The sequence below is a fragment of the Hippoglossus stenolepis genome, chromosome 18, assembly GCF_022539355.2.
Source record: "Hippoglossus stenolepis isolate QCI-W04-F060 chromosome 18, HSTE1.2, whole genome shotgun sequence".
Classification (NCBI taxonomy): Eukaryota; Metazoa; Chordata; class Actinopteri; order Pleuronectiformes; family Pleuronectidae; genus Hippoglossus; species Hippoglossus stenolepis.
In genome coordinates, this window is record NC_061500.1 from 10,907,649 (window position 1) to 10,932,705 (window position 25,057).

Sequence of the window (25,057 nt, forward strand, 5' to 3'; positions counted from 1 at the left end):
AGGACATCCCGAGGCGTCCCAGATGTGCCGTCGGTTGTCATCCACTATGACACACTCTACGAGATAAAACAACCTTTTGTTGCGCCCAATGTCAATTGATCGTTTTCAAATCCACATGACGCCCCTTTGTCTTCTGCTGCGTCGGGCTACAATCGGGGGCTGACATCGTGTTGTCTGACCCCGGCGTTTGAAGACTTGGTTGATTTTCTGCCGTCCCGATGCATAAACGATACACAAAGGACATTTAAGAGTCTCATCACAATTTCCCCCCGGTCCTTGTGTTTGATCTGCAGTAATGGGCCAAGACAGAGAGGCAGCCTTTGTATTCTTTTATTTTACAATGTAATTATAGAGGGATATGACTGACATGAAGGCATAATTACATGTTACTGTGTTATCTGCTTTTCTGTCCATCAACATGATAAGACTAAGTGAAGCGGAGCAGATTTTTCTTTTTTTTCTTTACTCGCTTCTTGAAAGGCAGGAACTGGGAGACACATCACAGGAGTGGTAATTAACTGCTCCATACTGTGGCGTTGCAGAGGTGAGAGTGGGCGAATACGCAGTCTGGCAAACTTCATACAAGTCGAATAAAACTTAAAAGAAATGTCTCAGAAGTGCCATCTATTTATTAATTGATATCAATGAATAATTTATGAATGGTCAATTTTACAGCATGAGTCAACAATCTTGGAAAAGCAGGGCAGGACGATTGAGGAGGAAAGGATGGAGAAGAGTGAAGACAGATAGTCGTCCGGAGGGGATACGAAATTACGAGTGGTGCCTCCCTGCAGTTCACCGCCGCATTAGTGGTTCATTAATCAATACTAAAAACTTCGAGCCACTAATTCAGGATTTGGACTTGGACCACAAATTACTACACGCTGCTTTTTTCCCCCTTTTGCACGAAGGTAGGACATTGAAGCCATTTTGGAGGATTGGCATTGTTAGCTATACCCCCTGTGAGGCAACTCCATCACAGTTCCAGGCCAACGGTTTGATGCATATTCTTATTTTTCACCCTCCGGTATACTATTGATTCTCCGGCTGCTGCACATGCAAGTTATTCTATCAGGACTGCACAAGGGCGCCACCAGCTACGAGCTAATTAAACTCACAAAATCCTTGTCTTTGTTTCGGGTTGATCCTAAAGTGTAATTTATGTGAAATAAAAAATGTATAACTCTGGAAAAAAAGGTCTAAGTAGCTTGGGGGTTTATTTTACAGAAAGACATGCACGAGATAAATTAAGTATCCTGTCAATTTTTCTGTGTAATTGCAAAGTCTCGGAGAGGACAAATGAAGAGGCGGTCTAATCAATACGGGAAAAAAAAAAGAAAACGAATTAGCACTTTAGTTGGACAAGGATAAGTGAAACTGCAGAATCTGCTGGACCACGGGAAGCAAACAGAAAAAAGAATTGACCCCTGATACACAATTTCTGTCCATACACCAAGCCGAAATATTAAACAGGTCTTCATTAATTAGTATTTAATGAAAACAAGCTTTTCTCCTTGCGGTTGTTGTCCGTCCTTCCTCCCCTTCTCTCCTCCTCCTCCTCTCCGCCTGTCTCTCTGCGTTTCCTGGACAGCTGAATTACTGTAAGTGACAATGACTGAAAACCTTGTCAACAATGGCGATCTCCAATATCTTTAATGTATCCTGGCGTACATCCAACGGTCACCGCATGGTCAAACTTTGCTGTCACAACCGTTTGGGATTCACACGCCTCCTTCCACGGGGCTGGAAGACAGAATCCTGCACTAGAACATGACGCTGAAACACTAGTACGGCAGCAGCGATTCGGAGAACACTTCAGAAAACCCCTCGTCTCACCGCAGGGAGTAATAGAGCTAGTTGTAAAATTGCACTGTGTACAGGACGCACTCCTATAATTGCCTTTCTGAATGAGGTCCAGGAAGGAGTACGCTCTTGCACAGTGGGGCATTCATGGTCTCACCACTAGTTACTAATTTACCTTATGACAGTGGTCTTTATGTACAAGTAGGAGAAGTTGAGGACTGGTAACATTATACACAAAATGGTAAACACATCCTACATTCTGCTTAGGAGGGAATAGAGATCCTTTTTTTCAAATGTATTTCTGCCTAAACGGTTCGTCTACTTTCACAAAACTTGACATATCATATAATTTATTTTTATATGGCTACATTGACCGAGAGGAAAAGCTTTTATTCAAATGTACGAGCATGCACGTAAACCCTTCTTCTTTATAAAAACACTGAGTAGGGTTGAAAGGATAGAAGCTATTTAGGAATGTGTAAAATTCCCAAAACACAATTTCTCGAGCCTGGGATATTCAGACAACGTAATCCATAAATCTCCCGAACAGAGTTGTGGAACACACACAAAACTCAAGCAACTCAACAAGACAAGGATTTAGCTCCATTCAGTCTCTTTTAATGACTGTTCAAGGAGAAAGCAAATACCTTGAGGCTTGGGGGCTCGTATGAAACGTTAGGTGACAAATTGTGCCAAGTCGACAGTAGCTACAGGTACAGCAGCTGGTTGGTTGAGTGGCGATGGATTCCACATCTAATTATACTTTTAAATATTAAAGTATTAATATTCATAGATACAATTAAAAGTATAAAATAAAACAAATTCAAATTACCACACTGTGATTGTAGGCCTCGGTCGACCAGTGCAGATTCAGTGTAAAAACATTTTACTTCCAGGCTCATACCAGGTCGCTGTGACCTTTGACCACTGAAATCTAATCAGTTAATCTTTTAATCCGAGTGACAACTCTAGAGGAAGACTTGAGATATGTTGAAGAGGCCAAAAACAGTGTGAGGCCACCATGACATTGACCTTCGACCACCCAAATCTAATCACTTAATCCGTGAGTCTAAGTGAACATTTGGGCCGGGATTCTCTCGCGGCGTTCTTAAGATAACGTGTCCACATAACGAGGTCACGGCAACCTTGACCTTTGCCAGCCAAAATCTGTTCATCCTCCAAAATTGAAGAAAATTCCTTAAAGGTTCAGTGTGTAGGATTTAGTGAGATCCAGTGGTGAAGGTGCATGTTGCAGCTGAATACCCACAACCTCACCCTCACCCTCACCTTTCAAACATGAAAGAGAACCTGTGGAAACCTTCTGTTGTCATAAGAACTAAAAAAGTGTTTTGTTTGTCCAGTTTGGGCTACTGTAAAAAACATGGCTGCCTCTGTGGAGAGGACCCGCTACTGATGTAAATATAAAGTATTTGTTCTAGGGTTAAGAAAACCACAATTTGTATAATTTAGATGATTAGTGAAAACATCATTAGGGTTATTTTATATTCAACTTCTGCCAATAGATTCCTTTCACCTAAATCGTACACACTGAACCTTTAAGGCATTCTTCAGATATCCTGTTCACATGGGACAGTATGTTCTGTTGTTAAAATGGGTGGGATTGGGGTGTTGGGTGATTTGACGCAACACATGAAAGAATTATTTGAGTCGTCCCTTGCAACACGACCTGGGTGTGTGTATTTTCCCTGCGTTGCTTCACACAACCTGTGTGTGATGTCGGAGAACTGCCACACAGTCCAACATGCTTAAGGAGCCTCGGCTATAAACTGCTATCTTATACTGTTTTCCTCTTTTGCATTTTCTCTTGCTCCTTCCAAGTGTCACGCTCCCTAACTTTTGCTCAGGTCTGCTCTTTTTGATTTAGCCTTTTCTCTTTTCATTTATTTCCCTATTCATTTTCCTTCACAACCCTTATCGCTGCCTCCACCACCCCTCTCCCTCCCTCCCTCCCTCCCTCCAGTCAAACAGCAGGCAGTCAGCAATAAGCCTCTCTGACATTAGCTGATATTAGGCCAGGTCTATTAGGTCCTGCCTTGCCATGTGAGTTATTGAGCAGAGAGCGACTGCCTCGGGAATGATCACACCCGCGCATGCATATGTGCAGTCACACAGGCAAACGCGTACGCACACAAAGGTAAATACAAATGTTTCCACACACACACACACACACACACACACACACACACACACACACACACACACACACACACACACACACACACACACACACACACACACACACACACACACACACACACACACACACACAGAGCCTTTGCAATCTGCCAAACGTGCACACCTTATGTCTTCTAAGGCACAGAGATGAAGGAACCGCTGAGGCTTTACGAGCATCCACTTACACACGCCTCCCTCCTGCTGAATTCCCTCTGCTAAGTCATCACTGTGTGAGCAACAGGGAAACTTTCCAGGGAGTCAGCTGTTTGAGTTTGCTGTTAACATGCGTGGAAACTAAGCCTGTGAATTAAATGATCACATATGCGATTAGCACTCACAAATTTGACTTAAGAGAAAATCTAGTGGTAGTGCTCTTTCCGTTTGAATGGAGAAAATAGATGAACCAGCATCACCAGCTTCAGGTACAGAACTCGACACAAGTGTGAATGCGCCAGATAAACGTCCTTGTCGTTCAACTATTATATCGTCAGAAGTGAAGACAGCGAGAAATCCTGCCAGCTGCTTAATTTTCTTCTTCTATTGTTGAATGCTGTGTCGACTTCCTGAAATTGGTCCCTAAAGTCTGAACTATCAAAATAAAATGTTTTCACGAACCATGGTTCAGTTTGGTCCGTTGGTCCGGACCAAACAAAGTAGTAAAAAAATTGAAGAATAAAGCACTTTGTAGAAGTTAAGTTGATAACAAATATATAAAAATCACAATCTATGTAGCAGAGGCTGTTTTAAGCATTATCTTTAGATTTGTTATTAACATACAATCCATATCTGGACATGTTACTCCAATCTGTTACACTTTTTTCTGTCAAAATAAAAATACCTGCAGACATAAAACTCTATTAAACTCTTTCTTGAGAACTTTTGCAGGTTGAGTCAGCCTAGGGATCTGATGTCCACACATAACATGGTGGAGTGACCCACTGCATTAAATTAGCAAATATGCTGTCTCTATGTTCAGTGTTCCATGATGCTGGACACATTACACTGCCATATTAATCATGTAAAGGCAACTGTAAACACTGGCAGTGTATTTAGTGAGTGAAATTAGTTATTAAATATATGCATAAACACATCTAATAAAACAGAATATGAAAGCTACCCAGAAACACACACACACACACACACACACACACACACACACACACACACACACACACACACACACACACACACACACACACACACACACACACACACACACACACACACACACACACACACACACACACACACACACACACACCTTGTGTGAGCGCACAAGTCTGCCCCACACACCCACAGACATGAGTGTGAGACAAAAAAGGGGGAGCGGGCAGACACACTTATCCTAGGAAGTGAATTAAGAAGCTTCTCATCAACCTTGAGCAGCTTAACCCTTGACCTCTCCGGTCACTGTCTCATGGTTACTCATTATGTGGGAAGAAAGTGCCTGATACTATTTGTTGACTCAACTCCTCGGTAGTAGCCGGTGGGAGTGCACCGAGGAGATAATTACTGGAAATTACGGAGAAACATGGAAATGTGGCTGTGTTTGTGCCCAGGAGCCTCGCGAGCTGCCAGATCCACAAATTATTCATGTTGTGGTGTCGTCTTAGTCTGAGAGGTGAGCTGTGATGAGGAGTAAGTAGATTTGTCTTTTGAAGCAATTTTGTCTGTTTTCTTCTCGACTGGATCTTTTTGTCGGCGGCGTCGCCTTCACAAAGCAGGTGAAACTTCTAACGTTAACTCACACGTTAGCTCTAAAACAGTTTGGAGGGAAGGGAAATGCTCAGGACAGAGTGGCTGTCTGTGAACAAATAAGCTTGATTCGGACAGGACCAGTTTCTCAAGGTGACGAGTAGATACATTCAAATTGACTTCAATCATTTATCTTGACAGATTTTAAATTTGCAGATGACAAATTCGACTGCCATGTTGTTTTGCATAATGGCAAATTGTAACGGGATTGTTCCATCAAGACAACAATGAGATTATCCTCGTTATCAGTCTTTTGATCCAGGAAGGGTCTCTTCCATTGAAGCTGGCCTCAGGTCTCTACTGTGCTGAATCCTGGAGTGTAGCCAAGCCCACCCACCATCAGCTCTGACCGTGTGGTGATTGCTGGGGAAAGTGTGTTTTTTCAGGTGAGACAGAGTGTGTGAAGTGTGAAGTGCGGGGAGGGATGATACGGAGCGCTGCTCTTTCCGACCGCCGCTGCTCGTTAGGTGGTGGTGCATCACGCTGCTGTCAGTGATTGTAATTTCCCCCCCTCGTCCGGTCCACCACATTTTGGCTCGGGTTCCCTTTTATGCTTTTTTTCTGAAAGTGATTTATGAACGGTGGCTTCAGGTGGGTTTTCCAAGGGGACCGTTTCAGACGAGGTCCACGGACCTTTACCCTGAGTAGTTTAAAGGTTGAACTTTGCCTGACCTGTGTGCAGTAGGTGATTTATAAGGGGGTGGAAATTGTGAAAATTATGCGAACAAGCTGACAGTATTTAAAAATAAATAACTACATATCCATTCTCTGTCGGCTGGATTCTGCTTTCTTATCTCTACATAGCAGCATTACAATTACACTGCAATGGCACCGTTCTCAGCTGTAACATTCACCTTAGCACGTGCGACTTTATCACCCATATGCATGCATGTATTAGTCTGTAATTTCATTACAGCAATTTACAAATCTCATTCCCCCATGTCACTTCAAACGAGCTGTCCGAAGTGAGATCCATTTATCACCATATATACAACGCAGTCATAAATCACAGGTAATATTTCACAATAAAACACAACCTGTGAATCTGCGACTCCAATCACATGATTTATCTCAATTAACTAGTATTTCACTTTGAGCTGCTAATAAGGTTGGTGTGACGCAGGGAATGAGGAGGTGAGAGAAAGAGAGGGAGGCAGGGTTGTGCGATAAGACTTGAATCTGCATATCAATGAGGGAGCATGGAGGAATATGGAGAAAAGGACGCGCATGAAAAAAAAGAGTATATACAGTTATGCAGAGTGTACGTACCGAGTTTGAAATAAAATCTTAAGAGACCAAGTCACTCTGAAGGCGAAGCCATTGTTCTTCTAACAAAGGACACGGTGGATTTGATAAGAGGAACGAGTACTTCACTGGGATGACGTACAGTAACACATATGTTTAATTAGCGGCACAGGGAGTAAGTGTTATACTCCTGTGTGCTTAGCTTGTCTGGTTAGACTTACAGTGATGAACAACCTTAGAAAAAACTTTCAAATAAATTTGATCAAGCTCATAAAACAAAGATGGAAGCACGATGGGGATGCATACAAAACACCTGCCGGTGAACGATAAACACCGCTTTTTTTCTACCCTCTAATTTATTGCTGAGTTCAGTCACGGATTCTCTCTTCCTTCCTTTTTTTGTGTGCTTCATATCGCCTGCTCTCTCCAATAACTGCTGAACTGTGTACAGTGGGCTGGGTTATATAAATGCTTTTTGCGCTTCGTTTCAGATGCATCCTGCACCTAGAGACATGTGTGTTATTTATCCAAAAAAGGCACACCAGCCTGGAAGTGCACTTTGCCTGTCATCTGCACGTAATCAGCCGAGCGCCCGACTGCAGGGGACTTGATATGTACAGCTGAGTGTGCACCTCCCCATTAGTACGGACGCTTTTCTAGCTTCTAGGAGCCGGTGGCAAATTGCACCGGTGTAGTAAACTGAAGGGGAGGCAGGACGGAGAAAATTTTGTTGTTCTGTGTTTTACAGAAATCTCACAGCAGAATAATAAATGTAGCAGCACTGATTTACCTCATCCCTTCAGTTTTTTTTCTAGTGTGGGATAGTTTTTTTTTGTGCATGTAAAGGGTCTGTGGTAAAGAGAGATCCTCTCCCCGACAGAGAACACTGCTCCTGAGTCAGACGATACTTCTGCACCATGATGGTGCAATGGCCCTCATTTGCATTATGCATAGTGGCAAGTCTGGCATGGCCCCAAACCAAGCCAGGTAGAGCAAAATCCAAACCCGGCATTTCCTACATGTGCGGGATGCGGTTGACCAATCAGAGCAGATTGGGCCAGCTGGCCATCAGAGCAGATTGGGCCAGATGGCCAATCAGAGCAGATTGGGAGGTGGGGCTTAAAGAGACTGGAGTTTAAACCAAGCGTTTCAGATAGAGGCTGACAAGAGGTGCTGCAGCAATGGACAAAAGGAAATCCATCCATCCATCCATCAAACCATCCATCCATTATCTTCTGCATATCCCAGCTAGGGAACAGCCTGCCTAGAAGGGTATTCCAGACATCCTTCTCCCCAGCAACATTTCCAGCTCTTTCTGGGGGTTCCCGAGGTCTTCCCAGGCCAGATGGGATATGTAAGCCCTCCAGTTCTGGATCTACCCCTGGGCGTCCTCCCGGTTGTTCTTGTCCAGTAAGCCTCCAATGAAAGGCCCCCAGGAGGCATCCTGATTAGATGCCTGAACCACCTCAACTCTCCCCTTTTGATGTGAAGGAAATGTTCCCTGTGGATGTCAGAATTCATCAGCCTTCCTCTAAGGCTGAGCCCAGCCACTTGAAGGAGAGAAGTCATTTTGGCCACTTGTATTCAAGGTCTCGCTCTTTCGGTCACTACTGTATGAGGAAAGTGAATCGTTTTCTTAACGTTAAAACACGTAAATCTTTTCAAGTAATAACCTAAATCAAACTTATGAACCTCAATATGACCATAATATGTCTCCTTTAAAAAGATGAACAACCACAAAGCCAGAGGCCAAACAAGGAGTGGACGGAGAACTGTGACCTTACGGTCATTATGCTTCAACTTGGTGTTTAGTGAGAGGGAAAAGTGCCCTTTTTATTAGATATTTATTGAGTGCATGTGACTGCAGTTACCTTGACACTGTAGGGAGACTCCATCTTTTACAGATCTTTCTGTAAAGATTATTAGCTCTATTGCAATTTTATGAGACGTCCTGCAGACGACCAAACGCATTTTGTCAGAGTTGAATTGTGGCTGCAGTAAATGGTTTGCAATCTTGTTATTTAGTTTATGAGTGCTTCTTTTTGCAGCATCACAGTATTTTGAATTCTCTTCTATTTTCCGGATTTAAGAATAATCCAACCACTGGACAGATTTTTTTTAAGATTTGTGATATACTGGACCATATATGTCAGTCAGAAAAAAAAAGCAGCTTCCAGAGGTGATGGATGATGACAAAGTGTGAATGGGACCAGAGAGATCCTTTACTCCTTCGGGTGTGGACAAATCTCAAATAAATCCAGGCTGGACAGAGGTGAGTCAATCACTAAATGTTGGAAATGGAAAACGTTAATGCACATATGAATTTTTTTACTTTCTTTTACTGGCTGTTGTAAAAGCGGACATTTTGAAGCCATTGATTTCAACATAATACAAAGTTTGACCAACTCTGGCCTCATCACTCTGCCATGCTTTCAAAAGATGGTACTTACTGTAAATCTAGTGTTGAAATCAGCAGGAGTGGAACATGTTTGTCTGTAAACAATCAAATGTTCTAATTTACGTCATGTCGTCTTCGCTCACATCTTTCATTGCTTGTCTAGCGAGTCACTGGGCTGCCACAGTGTTTGACTATAGTTCAATCCTGTTGTGTGTGTATAAATCCACCGGAGCCCTGGCTTGGGTGTTAATCCCACTACCGGCTGCAGTTACCCAGTGTGTAGGGCTGGAGTCTGGAGACAGGAGACCCACTGTGATCCCCGCTGCTTAAGGGCAAATGGAGGAAGTCTGCTTTCCCTGGTTTTAAAATCCTCAAGCCGTGCCTTTGTTTTATCTCTCAAACGGTGCCCTGTTCGGTGTATTAGACGTACTCCCCAACTGGTTTAGCCACTTGAACCTTTGGGGGAAATTATGCTGTCAAATGAGTTGTCCTGTCCCATATTAGACGTGTCAGTCATTCCTACGAATTCACTTTAAGCTTATGTGCTCTGCCAAATGGTTGAAGTCTGGCCTATTTGAGACAGACCAGTGTTTATTGGACATCTTTTAAAAAAGGATTCACTCTAGTCAATTACATGCAGTGGCCAGACCCTTCCTACTTTGTCAGTTGCGGTCACCCACCTCCTAAAGGCATCTTCTAGGTCAGACCATTGCCTACTAATGTATTATCTAAATCAATACATTATGTAATTTTGACTAATGTTTCATGAAAGACATTGGTTGTGTCCGAAGTCACTCACTAATCAATATACAGTCAACTATATGGAATTTTCCATTTGGAGCACTGCATGAATGTTAAGAGATTTTTTTTTTTTATACTTATCGTTTCCCACAATGCATCATGAAATGTGGTGTACAACCTATGGTGACTACGAGCAGAGCAGCGCATCACAGCACAAACTGCGGCAAGCAACTTTATTTCTAATTTAAACATGTCATTCAATATGCTTTTCACCTGAAAGTGTATAATAAACCCTTAAAACTTATTGTGGGATTTTCCACCGGCCGACATGTTGACGTTGTTTTTTAGCCGATAAGGTCACTTTATAGTCCTCAATGTAGAAGTCACTATATAGTGAAGTACAAACATTACATGCTGACACTTACGTATTGAATTATGTATAATTACAGTGCCTGAATAACAGTAATTCTCTATTAGAAGAATATATATATAAGTACAAATTGATTATTCACAAAGACATTCTACATAAAATCAAAGAAAATCTGTCTAGATTGAATATTAAATTTTTTCTATGAAAATCAATTGGCTCTGAGTCGATAGGAGGTGTACACAGTATGAAGTCTGCCCCATATACTGTAGTACCTGATCCCGATGACCTGACGCAGACGGATCGTATGGCTGTGTTTAGCCAAGCTAGAGTATTGTTGCCTATATGGCCAAGAAGATGAAAAGCATACTATGGTTACTTGAAAGAAAAAAAATTGTTGATGTGTGTAGTACATGTGTGTGTGTGTCTGTGAAAAAGAAAGTTAGGGAATGAAAGACAGACAAAGATAAAGGAAGATACACGTTCAGCGTGTTTTTCTGCGTGCACTGTATTTGTGCATAGATAGACCCTCATCGTCTCACTGTGATTACACCAGCATTCCGCTACAAACAGAGTGAGACTTATCAGAGCAAGCCAGGTTTTCAAAAGGCTGACAGTTTAGGGAGAACTGCCATGGGATACGTCTCAAGCCTCACTCAATCATCACTCTCTCAACCCCCCTTCTCACTCTCTCCCTCTCTCATCTACACACTCACGCACACCTGCACAAACACAGATGCAGCATCCCAACGGCAAAAACCTAAAAACTGCTTCTCAGAGCTGCTCTGGTGAGATCTGGAGCCGTTATATCTCTCCTACAAAATCCAAAACTGATAAAAGACAGAGTTACTCCGGATGATTTGTCTTCGGAGACGTAAACAGACAAGATGAGAAACAGGCATCGTGGGAAGAATGCGCCTGTAATCTTCACTTGTGGATGTAAATAATAAAATGAGACTTTTCAAAATAGAGACAAAGGGGGAAAGAATCAGGCACAAGGTGACGGATACGAGTAAATAAAACCACGTATTCCTCAGCCACTCACAATAAGAGAAGAAATAGAAAGTGTAAATGTGTATACACGTTACCTGAAGGTCATTTGGAATATCTGTCCCAGGTTGACCTGCTGGGTTTTGTTGTTGTATCCATGCAGCATCTCACCGAACAGGGTGTCATTGAAGTGGACATCCTGCCTCGGGCATCTCGGCCCCTCACAGTTGTCTGACTGCAGGAGGCAGGAGCGACCATCCCCCGCCAGTTTGTACTCCTGCACACACCTGAGCGTACGAGGGGGGGGAAAGCTGTCAGTACAAAGTGTAATGTGTAATGTATGTGAATATATTTACACTTGAGGTGAAAGGATACGTGCTATATGTATCGTTGCTGACAAGATGCCAGGTACTGCGAGATGAATTTTGGCATAAAGGTTGGTGATAAAGCAAAAATGAAAAAGCAAGAGATCTGACACTGTTTGAATCTAAATTAAAGATTAAAGACCACTGTAATATACAGATAGGAAAAAATACTTTGAATCAAATGACCGACGTAGAAATAGAAAGCAATCATGTCGGTATCTCAGCACTTCTCTTTCAACCCTGTCGACTAAAAATATTAATTTAATATAAAACTAAACTGCAAAATCAAATACATTTTGTAGCTAAAGTAATTATATTAATAAATATTGCCATATTGGGCAAGTTGTAAACATTCATATATTAATAATAATAACAACAATAATAGTAATATAATAATACACAATGTTACAAAGTGATTTACAAGGAAGGGACAACACCTAGCAGAGAAAATAAATAAGATTTGGTCAGTGTAAATTTTAGCCAATGTAAATAATTTGTAAAAACATTCATAAAAAGAAAAGTTTGAAGAAGGGATTTAAAAGAAACTAAAGAATTAATCTTAGTTCAGTGGGCAGGGAATTCTAGAAAGTGGGGTCTCTAAAAGGGAAAGCTTAGTCACGCCTCGTTGAATGCATCTGTAAAATGTTCAGACAACATTAGTCTTCTGCCAAAATATCTGATCTCGCTGTATTCGTATGCATCAAATGTACATGATTGTACTTTTTAATAGCTATGTTTGGTTTGGCATTCAAAGAAGGTTGGAAAAAGGTCACATTGACTTCAGACACGTTAATTTACATTTAATCATCAATCAATCCAAAGATTGCAAGATATATATATATATATATATATTCCCATCAACATTTGCACAACAGTATATTTGCAACTGATGATATATTGGTAGAGACTGTGGACGTGAGCACTTAGCTGGAAACATTTCCAATAGATCTAGTGCTCAGGAGCATAATCAGTCAGAGAGTATCATAACTCCTCCATTTAATTGCACAATCATCAATAATCAACCTCTCAAGGTTGATTATCTGTTGCAAAGAGGAAGGCAAAGCCATTTTCCCTCTCAATAAAAAAACAGTTTACCAACTACAGATCAAGACCAGCTATTCCAGGAAATGCACTGCATTAGTTTTACCTATCAATTTTACAGTCTATTTTTAACAAGCCTTTATGCCAACACTGGACTAATCAATAAAAGAATCAATCATGGCCTGACGTGTGCTATTGTGCATATACCCTTATCTGAAAGCGAGTCCAGTCAATTATAATGAAGACGTCAAGCAAAGTGGACATTGCAGCAAATTGTATTTTGATATCCGCCTGTTCACTGGCAGTGTTTGATAAACTAAAGCTCTGGGGAAAATAATTTTACCGTCCGACACTGTGGACCTGACACATCTCAAGGAGAATTAGGACATCGTTCACCTGTCAGTCTGCCCCACTTATAAGTTTCCAGTTGCCATGGAGAAAAAATTTGCCTGGAGCGGCAGACATATGAGCCAGTGTTTCTTTATGTAAGCACTGGGCCCACAATGGAATATGGATTCAGCAACTTTCACAACACTATAATCAATGTGACCCAATTTCTTTTCATGAACGGATAATCATCAGCAAATTGTCGAATGGACCAGAATCAGCCGACTACAGGCTTTAGATATTAAGGTAATCAAAGACAACAGATCTTAAAACTAGAATTACTGCTGTCTGGTTTCTACGTCTCCACCAACTAGTGCAGTTTCAGTCTACTTACTTTTTTCCCCACAGACTCAAATGATCATCACTTGCACCACTGCAATTTAATCAGTGTTCTAATCAGTCTTTGAGGCCAAGTGACAACTGGTCAAAATTAGGTAAACTTGACATATGTTAAAGAGGCCAAAAGGTCACAGTGACCTTGACCTCTGACCTTTTACAACCAAAGTCTAATATGTGAGTCATCTATGTGAAGATTTGTACCAAATTTGAAAAGATTCCCTAGAGGTGTTGCCGAGATAACGTATTCACAAGACTAAAAACATGATTTGCAATGTCACAATGACCTTGACCTCTGACCATCAAAACCTAATCAGTTCATCCTTGAGTCTAAATGAAAATTTTGTTAACTAAACCAAATTTGAAAAAAATCCCTCAAGGAATTGTTTTAGATATCTTGTTCAGCAGACTAAGTCAGATGGACGCTTGTACAACTCCGGTCCACTGGCCGTTGCTGACACGGAGGCATAACAAAAACATGACACATACAGCCTGAACCCACTGATCCACACAACCTTGCGTACAGAAGTTGAATGGCAGAGGTGGTATAATGGTGTCGAACATTAAAAACCTGGTAAATTCTCGAATACCATGGAGGAACATCCTTCGCGGTCAGCTGCGTAGCCTTTCACAGCCACAGAATAACCTTTCCTAAAAGGAAACCTTCAACATGGTATTTGATATAATCTACTTCTAGGGCAGGTGCTCTAAAAAAAGAAAAGCTTCCCCGGTGCACGCGCAGTATATCAGCCCAGTGGAACATGTGTGGGGTGAGTGAATGTATCAGTGAATAATGTGCTGGAAGTGCAGTGAGCATGGTCCACGATCCAGGTGTAATCCTTCTGAACACCTGCACTGAACAATTTCAGCTTCTCTGCAGACAAATGTGGTGCATACTCTATAATTTTTACAGACGTAGATGCTTCCTTGTGTTTATAATTACACTGTTTACATGTCTTACATATGAAAAGATGTATAGAAGCTTGCCAATCTCTATTTCTGGGTATGTATGGTAAAACAATGTTTTCTTATAATCCTAAAAAAATGTCTTTCATCACATGTAAAATGGATTTGAAGTCACTGGTTACTTCATATTTACATATCTCATTTCCTCCATGTTGGTATTTGCCTTAGAAATCATTTCTTGATTGAAATGTTACACATGAAGCCTCTTTCACGAGGAACCATCACTCCCGGCCTCCAGACACCTTTAAATATTTCACTGTAAGTTATTCTCACCCGCAAAACATGAGCACGTTGCTGGAACTGGGGTCATCTTCGAGGGCCACGAGCTGCTGGAGACACAGCTGTTCGCAGCCTCCATTGAAGCCATCGGTGCAGTCAATGCCCATGGAGTAGTCATAGCAACCCGAGCCATCTTTCATTGGCCTCAGCCCCTCAGGACACTGCGAGGAAAAGAGAGACAAAGGCAGGAGGGGAAGGTGGTGGGAGGCAGACGTAGAGAGGGGGTGAGGAGGAAGGCATAGATTAGGGGGAGAGAAGAAGAGGAGTCGGGCGCAGAGGTCAGCGTGTGCATTTTAATCAGGGTGAGGCGGCAAAAAAGGACGGTGAGATGGGGAAGATGAGAGGAGGGTAGCTTGAGGAAGGAGGGATGGATTCAAACAAAGATGAACGTTATATGCCAATTATACTACCTGACTGAATACAGAAAAGATGGTGGTTATGATGTCATTACAAAACTGCCAATTGGTAGATTTGCCATTGAGTGCAACAGTGTTGGATATTCTCAGATTCTTTCATCCACACAAACCTTGAAAAGACATTGAGAGGAATTAGACTTTTGATGATTTTACTATAGTGAACAAATATCGCAACCGCTGAGACGCAGCAACTTCCACACAAAGTAAATCACATTTACCTTCCTCTGCAAACATGAAAACACTGTGACTGGGTCCAACAATCCTCACTTCAGGCTCAACCAAAGTGGTTTTTAATGAAACGTCAGACATAATAATTAAGCATAAGTGCCACAGCAGGTGCATTCTCTAACAAAGACCCCATTCATTGCACTTACCATTAATAACTTGTATAGACCTAATATTCTGGTGTTTATGAGTTGGGATTCATTATCCAACTTTCACAAACAGATGACACATCGTGAACTTTTTTCTGCCGACTCAGCTTGTGTTGAGTAAATGTTGATGGAAACTGCAGACGACTCAAAATTAAGAGGCTTCAGTTAGATTCATTTATCATTTTATATAATGATGATATTTCTTTAATATTCCTACAAGCAATAAGAATGTTGTATAGAGATAAGAATTAAAGCAACACAATGATACAGAGCAATAGCGCCCTCTACAGCCAATCAATTTGCATAAAGAGTCAATCAACACGTGTGTTGATTGATTCTGGTGGGCTTTGTGTAGAGAAAGAAAAAACAAAAGGTGGAACTCTGACTAGGAAGTCCCTCTCTGAGAGACACAAGTGAACCGTGGATATTACCCATGATCCCTGGCGTCGGGAAACCAGAAGAGCTGCCGCTGTAATACATCAAACTCTGTGTAGGATTCTTCATATTTTTTCAGAGGTCTGGTTTTTAATGACTTACTTAACTATTTTTAACTGATCTATAGTTCAGAATTACTCTTAAACTAATTCTGACAATTTAATCTGTTCTTCTCACAGTTACATAGAGAAAGACAAAACATTCGGAATAAGGAGCTGGAGGGACACAGTCCCGATTCTATCTTTTCCAAGTCGGTGATCCATCAAACGCATATTGCAGCTGCTAGTTTCAGGTAAAAAAGTTGTATAGCGTTGCTTTAAAAACTAAAAGAATCTCAGGGATTTTAGGCGTAAAAGCCTGAACACTAAAATCTAATCTTTGCTCACAGTGTGCACTCAGACTGGCAGCGCTGCCAAACATATAATCAGAAAAGACAGACAGCGAATGCAACCTTTAAAAATACGATCAAGGATTTTTAATTGAGACCAACAAGAGCAGCGTGTTTTCATCCGACTCATCTAGTGATTCCACGTCTTCATCCTTTGGTGTCAGTGTAATAGATTGAGGACACCGTTTGAATTTGATTTATCCAAATATTCCAGGGGATCTCCAAACAAAGGGACGGGGTTTGTCTGCCACCGCATGAAGTTAATGCACAAGACGACCTTGTAGACTGGGAGCGAAATATTCATAAAGAAGCTACATCAGGATTGGGTGATAAACCCGCATCAGCCAACATGTTAAAATCAGTTACCCGTTTTAATGCCGTGGCCGAGCGGTTTGGTAGAAGCCATTACCCCCTTGCTCTGCAGTGCTATTACCAATTACAGCAGTTTACCACCATCCAGCTAAAAGCCTGAGTGTGGAACAAGTAGATCTGGACGATGTGTTCAAGCGTTAATGATGCAGTTGTGTCTTAAATGGAGGGAAAAGGAAAAAAGGTAAGTTTGTTTTTCTGCAGAGAGAGAAGCAGACCTTCACCCAGACTTTGTCTTCTTGCCCTTGAACACGGTTTTGATTGTACGGACTGAACAGTGTTCACATCCTCCTGTAACAGCAGACAAATCTGACACATGCTTAATGTCAGAACATTTTGTTTTCCGACGATGCCGGAGATCTGCAGGAAACAAATTGAGATTTTCCTCAATCAGAACTTTTAAACTTACAGGACTTAAAAGAAACTTTGAAAAATTTTAGTTACCAAGATTTTCTACCAAATAACTGTCTATAATTCATTTGACAACATCTGTCACCGAGTGTTTAAAACTTATCTAGAGCAGCTTCCTTATGTTCTCTACGTTTTTTGTTTTTGTAGCATCTCATCAACAATAAAATATGAAACTGTTTGGGGAAGGAAACCACTGATAAATGTGAAAACTCCAAAGCCTCTGTTGCTCCCCAGAGCGTCAGCTGTTCTCGGGTTATCATTTTCCGGCCTATTTTCCAAAAACATCAAGCTCAAGATTTTAATGCAGGGAACAGGGAACACGCTGGAGAGAGAGAAAGCAGGAAAATGAGCTGATGACGTCCCTTAATCTTGTTAAATTATGTACTTTGACATTTGGAAGACCCTCACGCTCGTCTCAGCTGTTAATTTATAGACTTTTCTACATTTAATTCCTGCCTCAAGGATGTCACTACCCCTCCGCCCCCCAGCCCGACATTGTGATTTACAATCCGGCTCTATCAACATCCACCAGTGGTGACTGAACTCGTTGTTTCTAAGTATGAGATGTGTTTGGTCTTCTCATAATGGAACAATCACGTTATCACATCACGATCTCTCTCACCACACACAAAGGCTGTAAGATCACCTCGGCTCGGCCTTCGGCGCAGAAATGTCAAGATTTTAGAAAACAAATTGATGGATGGCATTCTTGATCTCCGAGGAGTAACGCTGCCAAACGCTGAGGAGGAAGAATGATAAATGTGCCGTAGCCATTACGCATTGTTCACACGTGTGTTTCGGACAAAAGCCCCCATATGTTCAACATTCACTGGAACAGCTCTCCAGTCTCAGATACAATAACTGTATCTCATGAATGTAATGCTAACCCCCTCGCCAGAAAGAGATTGGGGCCATTCATCACGCCGAGGTGGAGGCGTGTGAATAGCTGTCGGTAATTCAGAATTGTCATGCAGCACTCAGCCGGCTGAATGGAGGGACTTAAGGTTAGCCATTAGCGCGGCCCACCGGCTACTCGCTCGGCTCTGTTACGACAACTCTCCGAAGACACAAGGTGCTGAGGAGGGGGGAGGATTTGCATTTCAGATAAATTCATTTCAGTCAGTCCCCCCCGTCGTGCCTCCGCCGCGGCAGCGAGACGAGAGCGGGGCCGAGAGATCTGCTACACATGTTCAAGACACAAAACTTTACTGAGTGAGATGCTGTTATAATTATAATTATCACTGTAATTAACTCCTTGTCAGCTGATCACTCATTGAAAACGAATACAAAAACAAACATTACACCAAAGTGTGGGTGTGTGTTTGTGCGCTTACAAGATCAATCACATATAATTAATAGCTTCAACTAAGAGATAAAACGTGACGGAGCGGGTATTTACTTGTCATTTTTTTTGTCTCTGTTATATCTGAGGCATCCCTGAATATGCACGTGACAAAACACAGAGGGTCGACTTTACATATTACATATTCTGTTAAAAATGAGAAATTTATGAAACCATTAAGAACCAGAGTGATGGTATTTCACTCTTTAAGCATACGTGAGGGATTCAAAGTACGAGGTAAGCGGGTTTGAAGAAATGAAAGAAGAAAAAAAAAATGAAATGCATCAAATGAAACTGCACATAGATCTCCCTGCACATTACAGGGTGCACATAGATCACCCCCTACAAATTAAAGTTCACACATCTGAACGGATGCTGTTCGTTTTGCTAATAACCCATTAGTGCCCTCAGCTTTAATCAGGAAGTGAGCATAATGATGTATCGGGAACTCCGTCTCTTAATAATCTTGTCAAGGTTAAGATGTTGGATGTTCATATGAACAGCTGTTAAAAAAAAAGAAGATAGGATAGCGAGGAAGGGGCGATCAAGGATTTATATATTTTCACAACTGCAACCATGGAAAATAACAGCACGGCCGTGGAGATGATGTAAAGAGTGAAGACTTTAGAAACAAAGATGATACATAAACATTTCCCTTGATTTCTTTAAGACTTTCTTAATGAAGACGTCTGTGCTGAGACACAAAACATCTCACATATAAAAAATAAAAAAAAATACAGCCAAGCTCTAAATCACACTGACAGGCAACGGGGTTAAAAAAAAAAAATCTAATACTCTAAAAGTATATTTGACAGCCTAATCTGGTTTAGAGGTGGCAGAGACGCACACCCTGCAGCTCCACTGCTGTTCAAACGGGTTAAATTAGGCACAACGGTTTTATTGCTGCGAGAGCAAAAACACAACTTGTGAGGGTGCAATCCGGTCCCCAGCTGTTTGTTCCTCATATTCCTGAGAATTTATATTTAATCCCCAGTCAGAAAACACACGGTCGCCACAGAGCTATTTGGGGGATCGGTGTTGGCCAAAGGCAGAAATAGACTTTGCCATTTAAGGCCGATTTAGTTTGTCCTTTTTGATTTTTTTTTTATCCCCTTTATTTATTCATTGTGAAAATGGCTCCTACATGGGAACATTCTGTATATGTGGATGAATATGCATAAAAGACAAAGTGCCTTGTTTCGCACGGGCCTCGTCACTCTCTGGTGTCATATGGAGCCGTCGTCTTCACAGTGAGAATCTGCGCGTGTCCTGTACGTGACCGGCTTAATCAGGGTGAGTCAGCTCGACGCTCTGGGGACCGACTTTGTTTACAGGCCATTTTGTCTTTATTTGTCATCCTCCCTTCTTTTTTTTCTTTCAGCGGTGACAACATGCCAGATGACAGTGAGAGTAAAGGATCGCTTTGTCCCGCGACTCCACCAGACTTGTGCGGCTCTCGGCTCAGCTTGATCGCCCGAGGCTTTGAGAACCACTGTTATTTGCTGCCTTTGATGATGGAGACAGCGGAGACACGGTCTGTTAGCGACGAGTTATCTTTGTTTACGTCGGGGGGGAGAAAATATAGAAAAATACAAACACTCGTAATAGACACACTTTTTAGATTCAGTTAAAGTTAACATGTTTACTAATTAACCGAAAGTTGGTGGATTTTCTCGTTCTGCCTCTGAGGCAGAGATACAGAAAACAAAGTTATATAAAAGACAGCTTCTTCAGATATGATTGGTTTATTAGTAAAAGAGCACTGAACTGTAACTTACTGTATTAAATTAGCAATATATGTTTTTGCTTCTCTTGAACTCTGAAAATATCTGAACAGATATTATCTGTGTTTTATGCCAACACTCCATCTACATGTATGACATTATTAGAAGAGAAAGGAAATTCAAACAGAAATCTTCTCAACCTGTTCGTTGGAATAAAGCCTGAGAGATTCAATATTCTCTTTCAATCCACTTGAGGTTTACTTTGTTCTGTGAAATGGACTGAAACGGATTCCAATTCCAAAAACTTATCTTGTCAAATATTGGATTCATCACGGGGGAGTGTGTCCCCTGAAATTAGATGATAGTAATTTATAATATCGCCCATTCAAAAGCTCTGGATAATCAGAGACATGTTCTAATTAGATTATATTAATATACTGAATACATCTCCATTGACAATATTACATATTTTTGGTGTTACTCTAATTCAGCAAATTTTTGCTATTTCCCTCTTCAGTCTTGTCACAACTGTACTCCGCTGTGCACTGATCTTAATCCCCACCCTGAGTGGAGCAGTGGAACGCAGACCCCAGTGGTACATTCAATGACTCACTTGATTCAGCATTTAACCAACAGTGTCGGACTGAAAGGATGAAATAATTATTACGATGCATTTTGCTTTAAAACCATAAAGCATTGAAATGCAGTGGTAATGATGGCAGTGTGCTGTGCAGCGGAGCAGGGGGAGCCGTGATGCTCGGCTGCCAGGAAAACAGGACTGTGGGGATGAGCAGCGGACGGTGGGTACAGTGGGATAAGCGGATGAACAAAACTTTAGTTTGGGGCGGAGTTGCCATTTTTTTTCTCCCTCCTGACTCTTTATGCAAACCAGAGGCAACCAAGCAGAAACCTGGCTCCGTGCTGACAACTCATCATTTACTTCCTGACTTTCGGAGTGTGCCGCACATTTTAATAAACTCGTGCAAACAGAGACAGCGCCACACAAGCTCCTTAAAAAATGAGATGGGAGGCAACAATATCCGTCTTCGCCACGCCGTTACAAGCCATCTGAATTTGACAGGCCAAAATTAAACTTCCGGGTGGGGTCTGAAGTTTAAAAATACATCTTTTGCCAAGACAGCTTCCAAACAACTTTACCAGATCCCAAAAGGGACATCAAGTGATGAAAGATATGCTACTAATATCCTACCATCTGCTCAGCCTCTCAGTGCTTCCATTAGGAAGACAGATACTGTAGCTGGATACAACAATGTGCCATAAAGGAAAAAAAGAAAAAAAAAGAAACATTCCACCATTCCCCAAAAGCACAGAAACCACAATGCGCTGCAGTTGTCAAACTTAAACTTTAAAAAATGGCAAGCGGCCAGGGAAAGCCATGTTTACAGAGTTCTGAGCTTCACCAAGCAGCCCCGGGAGAGTTCACAGAGTGCATCAGTATTACCCCCTTTCACACACAGACGCAGCGCATGACATGGTACATTGACCACAGGTTCAACTAGAATGCGACACCGCTGGCTAAAGGCGAGATTGTTGCTGTTCACGCAGCACAGATCTGCCAATAAAGTTTCCTGCTCGCCGCCGCACTAACACGGTTGATACTAATCAAAAGAGGCGAATACAATGTTTTGTTTGTAGAGTTTGCATTCAACACCAATACAATAAAAGCATTTTTATTATTGAAACGATAACCACAGAGGTTCTCTAACATTAAGGAAGTAGAATTTAAACCCAAACCACGATCTTTTCCAGAATGAAACAAATGGTTTTGGTGCCTAAATCTAAATAAACCATGACTGTTTATTATTGTTCCTATATTTTTGATACCATACGATATCCGGATATAAAGGGGCAAATGATCCATTTGACCGTTAAATTTGGAGGATTTCAGTTTTCCACATGTTCAAAAGTGATCCTAGGAACACCTTTGTGGCGGCACAGTGGTGGAGTGGTGAGCACCATCAAATCCCACCTTTCAGTGTGGAGTTTACATGTTCTCTGTGTCTGTGTGGGTTTTCTCGAGCTTCCTCCCACAAGACATGAACACTGGGGTTAGGTTCACTGGAGACTCTATAGGTAAATAGGTATGAATGTGAATGGTTGCTTGTCTCTATGTTAGCCCAGGTGATCTCACCAGGGCAGTGAGTGTGATGGAGGTTCTCTGGAAGCTGGTGAACGCAGAACTCAGGCAGCAGCTCATGTCGTACGCAGAAGGGGTTTAATGCAAGCTCGAGGTACCTCAGAGACCCGGGATGAAACAACAGCAACGTTAACAGAGTAACATGAGCTGTTGTCACCCCCAAGTCTGAAGACGTCTTCCTCAGCATCCAGATTTATCTCCCTCGCCTTTGCGTCACCCGTTCCAACGGCACATCAGCGAGAGGCTAGAATTGCTGTGAGTCTCTATGTTACGTGTAGGTGTTTGCATCGTATTGGATAATTAAACTATGCATTCCTAAATCAAGTTGTGTCCTTACGTCTTGTTGCTGAGGTAATGCAGAAAAGAGCTGGTGCCTCTCTGTCTGGGGTATTTGAATAAGGTATTAAAGTCACTCAACGTAGACACTACAATGTACTGCTGGTTGGCCCTTTATCTATAACCTGACCTTGTGCAGCGTGCAGAGAGAAGGGAGTATGTGTGGAATGGAGACAGGCTCCATTCCCTTAATGGTGTTGTGCGGATGTAATGCGTGAGGATAGTAAACAATTCCTTTACAGTGAGATTGGCTCCAGTGTCCTCGTGCGACTCCCGAAGGATAAGTGGCAAAGATAATGGATGGATGGATGGATGAATAGAAAAACAACCACTCTTATCGATATGAAGATTTTAAGACGCTATAATCTGACATTTCAAACTCCCACACGAGGTTTAAAGTTGTAACTGTGCATTTATCCTGTATATGGTGTATTCTGGGACATTCAGGTGTCATCTCAGGACTTACTGAAGACATCATTGCTTTCTGTTTCCTCTCTTGAAATTGAATCATAACCATTTGTGGGGAGACATTTCCTGTAATCACCATCTTTTTCACACAGGGGGGGGAAGGGTGACTGTGATCATGGAAAGAGCAGTGCAGGCTGCAACGTAAAGAGCATAAGGATGTAAAGTATTGCACAGTACATCTGTGAAATACTGTACAATATAACCATACACTGTTTGATGAGCCAAGTGATGAAAAAGGAACGCGGCAGCATAAAAAAACAAAACACATTACCTGTCTAAAATCGCTAACCTGCGCTTACAACAGCTGCTGTTATAAGCCGAGGTTGCCGAGCACCAGAATAAACCATCTGTCATCGTCTCTCTACCTCGGCAGCAGCGGTGAGGGGAACGCGGACCAAAAAAAATATGTAATGCAGCGTCTCCAACATTTCAACACCGGCTCTGACTGGAATATAATTAATTGCAAATGCATGTTAACTGTCTTAAGAGCAGTAGACAACCTCGGGGGACTGACTCCGACAAAGATTTTTCCGAAGCCCTTCAGTGTGGCATGTCAGCGCTCTGTGTTCGCACCCCCTCTGTTACGGGCGGTTAAAACAACATCAATCCAAAGGAGTCAGAGTGGGAAAATAATACGACTGTGTCTACGATCCTCTGGGTTCATCTTTGAACACTACGGGGCTTTGTCAGTATTTTTGTCTGTGTATTAATCAGCCGCACACGGAGCCATGAGACTGTTCTGAATCATCCCATATTAATATTTCATGAGACATTTATACTTTATGGAAGTGTGAGTTGATGCTAAATGTTTCCAGGCTGGCTACAGCCGCTTAAGTGAGGTCCGGAGGAAAGAGAAGCTTGAACGAGGCAGAGGACATTAATATGTATGCATTATCTCTACTTTGCATTTTCTTTGCTTTATTAAAAGTGTTTTTTCCTGACAGGTCTTTAATATGGGTCTACATGCATGCTGATGGTTGGCTGTGCGAACTGTCCTCTTGTCAGAACTCATATGCATGTGTGTGTTAGTCAGTTAATGACTCGCCGTGATGCATTCAGGGACTTGGGGCAGTTTCTGACAAACAATCCACAGCCTTATTAGCATGTACCCATTCATATTTTACACATGGTCCTTCCACTGTCCACCACCTCCCACCGATGATTCTTATTAGAATTTATTAATATTTTATTATCATACTCAGAGAAGCAACTAGTTGAATGCACTCTCCAGACCTGTATAGATGCAAATCCTACCATTGTGCAAATGCATAAAACATTAGTGTGACCACCCTTATTACTGTTACAGTAAATGAATGAATATAAAATATACCAAAATATGCATAATGTATATAAGCTAACATGATATATTTAGACTAACACAATACATAATTTTTTCAGGCTTTCTGCCGGTTTCAATATGTTGAATTTAAGACATTTTTAAGACCATAATAAATACAATTTAAGACCTATGACAAGCATGAGAGATACGAATGAATATCTAAGTCCCAGTGTTACTTGCACATCCACATAATTTAAGGTGAAGATAAGGTGAAGTGGCTGAGTATAGAATAATACAGGCAGAGAGAAAGTATCCATAGTCTTTCCTACAGTCAAGAGAACTGCGACACATTCTGAACAAGATATTTGTAGTAATCAGTTTACTATTGGTCGTGTTTGTAGTTTTATACTATCTGTATCTTTGAGAAATAACTACAGCACACCGAGATATTACAAACTATGCATACTGCCACAACATTGATCTTAAAA

General features: G+C 41.6%; 1 protein-coding gene across 2 annotated transcripts in view; it reads right to left on the reverse strand.

The window, feature by feature from the left end:
- LOC118125850 (astrotactin-2) overlaps nt 1–25,057 on the reverse strand; it is a 248,262-nt gene that overhangs the window by 72,068 nt on the left and 151,137 nt on the right. For both annotated transcript variants that reach the window (XM_035184886.1, XM_035184885.1), the window contains exons 12-13: nt 14,864–15,030; nt 11,594–11,782 (exon numbers count right to left, since the gene is read on the reverse strand). In XM_035184886.1, coding sequence (XP_035040777.1) covers nt 11,594–11,782; nt 14,864–15,030 — 356 coding nt within the window. The remainder of the gene's footprint in view (nt 1–11,593; nt 11,783–14,863; nt 15,031–25,057) is intronic.